This window comes from Diaphorina citri, unplaced genomic scaffold (genome assembly GCF_000475195.1).
Source record: "Diaphorina citri unplaced genomic scaffold, Diaci psyllid genome assembly version 1.1 scaffold517, whole genome shotgun sequence".
NCBI lineage: Eukaryota > Metazoa > Arthropoda > Insecta > Hemiptera > Psyllidae > Diaphorina > Diaphorina citri.
In genome coordinates this window covers 160578-168186 of record NW_007377951.1, presented here as the reverse complement: position 1 = coordinate 168186, position 7609 = coordinate 160578, and the positions used below count along the sequence as shown (strand labels likewise).

At 40.6% G+C, this 7609-nt stretch overlaps 1 protein-coding gene across 1 annotated transcript; it reads left to right on the top strand.

The window, feature by feature from the left end:
* Positions 1–331: 331 nt before the first annotated feature.
* Positions 332–1705, top strand: LOC103509649 (the record flags this gene model as incomplete). Its single annotated transcript, XM_008474273.1, has 2 exons — positions 332–973; positions 1352–1705. Coding segments are annotated over 2 exons (996 nt in total), but the record flags the coding sequence as incomplete, so codon positions are not given.
* Positions 1706–7609: the final 5904 nt, after the last annotated feature.

Sequence of the window (7609 nt, the reverse complement as noted above, 5' to 3'; positions counted from 1 at the left end):
ACACAAGGGGCTGTATATATTTAAGACTCGCACTTCGTGCTCGGGAGGTGGGCTTCGCGTGTTCGCTACGCGGAATTGCGTATACGGTCGCGCTGCGCGCTCCCGAGGCTTCGCGGGGTTGTGCATGAGGTGGGTTAGACTTTGTATACACAAGGGGCTGTATTAAGGTTAGATAAATCATAAGTTTTTGAAGTTCTGTTTATGTTTACTATTTGGTTCTCCTTTTCATTTTTTATTATTAGTAGATAATAATAATAATAATAATGATAATAATAAATAATAAAAGCCTGCGGCGCTATACTTCATTTCTGATTTGTGTGTGTTAAATTAGCACCAAAATGGTAAAGATCCTCTCCTCAAACTTGAGTTTAAAAGACATGTGCTTCAGAAGCTGAGTGTGGATAGTGAACAAGATCTATGGAAGAAAAGTGCAAAAATCATTACTCAAGTTGGCAAGAAAATTCTGGGAAAAACATCTGGTAAAGGAGGACCGCAAGACAAAGAAACCTGGTGGTGGAATGATGAAGTGAAAGTAGCAATTAAAAAGAAAAAGGACATGAAGAAGAAATGGGATCTGAGTGGAAGAGACGAGGACAAGAGAGAATATAGAGAAGCGAATAAAGAATCCACGAAAGCAGTGGCGATAGCTAAAGTAAAGGAATTAGACGAAGTGTATAAGGAACTCGAGACACCAGAAGGAGAGAAGAAAATATACCGGATAGCCAAAGCACGAGACCTAGCGAGTAAGGACCTAACACACATCAGACAAGTTAAAAATGGTGATGGTTTAGTATTGAGAGATGAGAACGCAGTGAAAACCAGATGGAGAGAGTACTTCAACACCTTATTAAATAAAGAGAATCCAAGAGAAGCAGTAGAAGAGAGAGAACCGAACCAAGGAATAGTGCGTGAAATAGAGAGGAGTGAAGTGGAATTAGCCCTGAGTAGTATGAAAAATGGAAAGGCCCAGATGGTATACCAATTGAAGCATGGAAAAGTTTGGGGGAGGATGGTGTGGACCTGTTATGGAGAATGTTGAAAGGAGTTTTTGAAGAAGAAAAGATGCCCAACGATTAAAGAGAAAGTATAATAGTCCCGATTTATAAAGAGAAAGGTGATATCCAAGACTGTAGTAACTACCGTGGTATCAAGCTCATGTCCCACACGATGAAACTGTACAAGAGAATAGTGGATAAACGACTGAGAAGAGAAACAGAAGTATCAGAGGAACAGTTTGGTTTTATGCCGGGAAGAGGAACAACGGACGCGGTCTTCGCCTTAAGACAGATGATGGAAGTCCACCGAGATAAAAGAACGACCTTTAGTATTTGTATTCATCGATCTGGAAAAGGCGTACGACCGAGTGCCGAGGGAAGAAATCTGGAAATGCATGAGAGCGAAAGGAACACCAGAGAAGTATGTAAGAATCGTGAGGGACATGTACGAGGATGCAGTGACAAAAGTAAGAAGCAGTGTTGGAGTGACAGAAGAGATACCCGTGCAAGTTTGTCTGCAACAAGGATCAGCCTTGAGTCCCTACCTGTTCGACTTGATCATGGATGTACTCACAGAAGATGTCAGGAAAAAGGCCCCTTGGTGTATGATGTTCGCGGACGATATCGTCTTGTGTGAGGAGAGTGTAGAAGATATGGAAAGAGAACTGGAAAGATGGAAAATCCCTGCTCACATAAGTATGTTGTACTAAATACCATCAGGAACCGTAGGGCCATTTTCCTGATTTGTACAACTAACTCAACTAAGCTCGCAGCCTCTTACACCGGGCATACGTGGCGTAAATGGTTAGCGCGTTGCTCATCAATCCATACATCCTTGCTTTGAATCCCAGTTGGAGCTTTATCACTATTTTTTTTTTAAAAAAAACATACCTATGTATTATATTTTTTAAATACATTAGGTATAACTAAATACCTAAAAAACTTATTTATTTTATTTTTAAACAAAAGGTTGACTCGCGGACCACCTGAAACCTTCTCACGGACCACTGGTCCGCGGACCATAGTTTGGGAATCCCTGCTCTAATTACTCCCATAGCCCATAGTAGAAAACAAGTCCTTCTATGGGAACAGACAGACACACACACAGACAGACAGACACCGAAGCGAATATAATAGTCGGTCCTTTATACCTTTTATTATTACTATTGTAATAATAAAGGAAGGACGGACTAAAAAGGTATAGGTATGTGAATTGTTCCCATCTGTCACATGAGACCGAACCAAACACCAAGCTAAGTACATATCTCATTTTTTTCCTCGTAGTCTTTCTTCAGCTGGTGCTTTTGCTTGTGAATATTAGTAGTAGTAGTAATTGGTACATAGTAAAATTTACCTGAAAATTGTAATGGGAGCAATTGGATACTCGGTCCTCGGGTCCCTAAAAAAAGATGGGAGCAATGGGACATCAGGGCAATGGGAATGTCATCAAATGGGAGCAATTGGAGTGCGTCCGTTCCTCCGAGTGAAAACATAGGCCTCACTGCCGTTCAGTCAGCTAGGTACCTGTTTGTTTAATATTGTTGCAAGGAAGAGCCCATTGTTGGAATTAGACCCGCGGAGCCCGGTTAAGCTGTGACGGCCCTGCAGTCAAGCTACGCCACGCCGTTACTATGAAAATTTATGAGAGCGTGAAGCGTTAAAATAAAATATCTTTTACTTACATATCTACATATAATATTGCTATGAATAGTATATTACCTACCAACTACTATACAATAGTACTTAGTAGATACCCAACAAAAATACAATATCGGAGTATCGGTATTTCGACCGCTTTTTCAAACAAACATGTTGATGAAAATCACGTTTTTATTTTTACTATTCCAATTTTACAATCGCCTGTTTATTTTCTCACACAAATGAGCTCTGATCTTGAAATTTGTCGCGACGACCTATGAACTCAAAGCGAGAAGGTTTTAGATAACACTTCAGTTGTTAATTTAAGACCGGTTTTAGCGTTCCCTATGTTAAGCTACGCCTAGGAAGGCCAATAAATGGATGGGTGACTTGAACATTATATTGGGAATAAAGGAAGAACGGGCTCTAGTCTTGATTTTAAATCATTACATGAAAGTAAAATCAAATCAAGAATGATAATAAACTAAATATTAAACAAATTAGGTAGGTACTGATTTTCTCTAATCACGATCGAATAAACTACGGGCTAAAAAATTCCCGGAGGGACGGGCCCAGCTTGTTACTTCCTATTACTAGTAGTACTGTGAACTGTAGACTTCATTCAGACTCTTTTCGTCAAACTGAGACTAAGCGAAGCTACGAATAAAATAATGAATGTAACATATGTATCGAAATATAACAGAAGGTATCACCTATTTTGATTTACAATTACTCAAAAGATTCAAAGAATGGTTGACCATTTTCACGAAAACAGATTTACCGAGGGGTCTCGTGACAGAATACAATGTTTTATGACTTTATGAGTTATGTTTGTTTTTCTCCCTATTGGGTCACCTATTGGACTGAAACGTGCAGAACATAAAATCCTCCTCAGTTTTGGCCCCGCTCACTTCTGGGACTGGGACCCCAAATTTCAATGATCGACGTGCCTTAATTCAAGGAACATATTACGAGTATGTACCAAATTTCATCAAAATCGGACCAGGCAATCGCGAGTTATAGCGGAACACACAAACAAACAAACATCTAAAGTCTAAACCAAATGCAAAACGGTCGAGTTAAAACATAGACCTCACCATCGTTCGGTCAATAACGAAGTGTTGAAGTCGATCCAAAATTTTCAAAATCAAGAAATGAGTGGAAATACCCGTTATAGGGTCCCCGATTTTTTACTTTCCTTATCCTGTAGTACCTATAAGAAGGAAAGTAATGTAATTAGGTCAAATTTTCGATGGTCAGTTTTTAGTGCCAAAACACGTTTTGAGGTCCCTAGAGCCTAAGGCCAAAGTTTCAGCCATTGCACATTGGTCCGTGTGTGTCAGTCTGTAAACATAATATTTCGAGAACGGTAAGAGCTAGAAAACTACTGATATGATGATGACCTTTGATATGATGTATTAAAAATAGGGGGTTTCCATTTAAGATTTTGAAGTTTGAATTTCAGCTTCTCACCTTTAGCCGTTCAAAAAATATTCAGGGGTTCCCTCTTCCTCTTCACTCACCCCTCACTCTTCCTCTTCACTCACCCCTCACTCTTCCTCTTCACTCACCCCTCACTCTTCCTCTTCACTCATCCCTCACTCTTCCTCTTCACTCACCCCTCACTCTTCCTCTTCACTCACCCCTCACTCTTCCTCTTCACTCACCCCTCACTCTTCCTCTTCACTCACTCCTCACACTGTATATTTTAGATAATCATATATCTACCTCTGATAGCGGGAAGCTGGTTCAGTGTGCAGAATTGCAGATAACGACATCGACATTTAACATCCAGGCACTCAAGGTGAAAGACCTACTAACAGCCAGAAGACTCCCCCTGAAGCTAAGGAAAAGGTTTGCAAAATGTTATATTTGGAGTGTGGTTCTGTATGGTTCCGAAACGTGGACACTGAGGAAGAAAGAAGAGAAGTATCTAGAAAGTTTTGAGATGTGGCTGTGGAGAAGAATGGAGATTATAAAGTGGTCAGACAAGATAAGGAATGAAGAAGTATTGAGAAGAGTTGGAGAAGAGAGAAAAATATTGGAAACAATACGAAAAAGGAAAGCGAGCTGGATTGGACATATTGTAAGAAGAGATTGTTTAAGACATGCTCAAGATCGTGAAAGCTGGAGAAGGTGGCGTTGAAACCTGTCGTCAGACAGATCTACAAATATATCCACCCCCACCACCACCACCACCACCACCACCACCTCACATGCAAACACACCACCCACCCACCCACCAGCTTATTAAGTTTACTAAAATTAAAGAAAAAAATCGCCTACGGCGCGGTGCGGTGTTGATTTCTGGTAAGACGGCGCTATCCTACGTTAAACGAGCAGGCTTGGAAAAAAATTGACTGCGGCGCCTTTGAATTCAATTAATTTTTCTTGATGTCCTAGACCAGGGGTTTCCAACCAGCAGCCCGCGGGCCACGCCAGACCATTTTTGTGGCCCGCGAAGCTTTTTGGGATTTGTACAAACTACCTAGGTAGGTAAGTTTGTAAAAAAATTATCATAAGTTTTTGAAGTTCTGTTTATGTTTACTATTTGGTTCTCCTTTTCATTTTTTATTATTAGTAGTAGTAGTAGTAGTAGTAGTGGTGGGTGCGAACATTGAATGAGTGAAAAAAAAAAACATTCCCCTGTCCTTTTTATACAGGGTGCGCCAGAAAAACACTGGCAACGGCTCAGGGTAGTTAGATCTCATCATTTCCAACAGGGTTCTTTGAATCATTTTCCTAATGTTTCCGAGAAAGGTCCAAAAAACCATTTTTTATCTTCTTCTTCTTCTTCTTCTTCTTTTTCTTCGCCTTTTCCCGTGTACAGACGGGGTCGGCGTTTTTCGTCAGCTCTCAATCAGCCCTGACGTGATCGCTTTTGGGCTGACATTTGGTTTTGGCTAAAGAATTTTACGAGGAGATGCCCTTCGCACTCAACATTTGCTATTTCTTTAGTAAAGGAAATTCAGGCTGGTTTATTCACTGTTTATAGTCTCCCAGCCAGACCAAGCTGGTCTACTCCCTGTTTAACGTCCCCCAGCCAGACAAGTCCTAAATATATACAGCCCTTTGTGTAACTGGCTGACTGACTGATTCACTCACTCACTCATACTAATTCTAACCCACTTCTAGATGAGCTAGGAAGATGCGGTTTTCACCATTGGATTACTTATTTTTTGTAGGTACTGAGAACTCCCGAAATTCCAAACCCTTCCCGAGATATTGATGTTTTTTAGTTCCCCATAAGAAATACACGGGGAACAAGTTTTGAGGCCAGGAAAACTTTTCCTGCGTTTAATATTTTCTCTCGCTTTTAGTTTTCATGTTTTCATTTCTCGAGATAAATTCAGGGACGGACCGTAAACAAGGGAGCGCGAAGCGCGACCCCATGCACAACTCCGCGAAGCCCGGGAGCGGCAGCGCGACCGTAAACGCCATGCACAACCCCGCGAAGCCCCCGGGAGCGCGCAGCGCGACCGTAAACAAGGGAGCGCGAAGCGCGACCCCATGCATAACCCCGCGAAGCCCCCGGGAGCGCGCAGCGCGACCGTATACGCAACCCCGCGTAGCGAACACGCGAAGCCCCCGGGAGGTGGAGGGGGGCGAAGCCCCCCTCCCGAGCACGAAGTGCGAGTACATAATATTACATACCTATGGGAAATAACTTTCAACATATACCTAAATATCTAAATTTCTTCTCATTCATTCAGGACTTTCCTGATGATGGACGTGATAGATAAAATGACTGACATCTGTGCTTTCTTGATGATAGCTGAATGATTTTTGATGTTCAGTTTCCTTATATAGGGTGTTTTTTTAGAGGTTTGCTTTTTAAACTGCTATAAAAGACATGCTATTTGAGGTATGGTCAAACATCATTGGAAAGGTAATTGTATGCCATTTACATAGTGTTTGAATACTAAGTTCGGGCATACGGGCCCCTCGGATAGCTCGAACGAAGCGAAACATTTGGTTCAATTATTTTGTCTTAAATGAACACATAATTTCGCTCAATTTTTCTCATAATTTCCCTTCACAATTTTGCAATTTGACACCTTTGGATCATTTTCTTTCGGAATATGTGTAAAGTCATTAGTTTATGGTGATAAAATCTAAACTTTGGAGCACCTGGAAGACATCATTCACCGTTTTTGCAGTTACACTTCAGATCATTGAAAAAGTGGTCGAAAATCGGATATTCCAGACTGAGTTTCATTCGATCTAGCCGCGACACCCATATACCCGAAATTTTATTCAGAGTTCAAACACTAAATGGCATACAATTTTATTACTTTTCAAAAAAAAAAAAAAAAAATTTTATTCAAAGTTAAAACCCAAAAGGGCAAAAAATTTTTTTTCTTTTAAAAAAAAAAAAAAAAAAAAAAATCATGACCATACCTGAAATAACATGTCTTTTTAGAGTCTTTAACACCCTATATTAATTTCGGTGTACTTGTGCACGAGTCCATTGGTAGTGATGATGATTTGATGATTGGAAGAACAGTGACCAGTGACTTCATCAAGCTGGTGCATATTCTTCATCTGCCTTTTCAAATTATTATTATTATCATCATTAATATTATTATTATTTTATTACTAGCCGAAACCCGTCGCTTCGCTCCGGATTTCCGCTAGTTCATCCTGAGGCATGCCCGAACTTGTAGAGAATAATAAAAAATACGGTCGCGCTGCGCGCTCCCTATTAGCTGCATAGTTATCAAACAAAAAACATAAACGAAACTCAAAATGTTGGTCGAGAGCGGACCATTTCTCTCCGCAGTCTCTTCTTCCTGTGCATTTCTTATGGAACTCATGTCACTCATCCATTTAGTGGTCTTGCTCGGCGTAGCTTAACCGGAAAATAGCCTATAACCTTCACGGGAGTGCAAGCAATAAGTTGACAAAGTTTCATAGCAATCAGATGAGCGGTTTGGCCAGGCATAAAGTTCGAACACACACACATTCATTTTTAT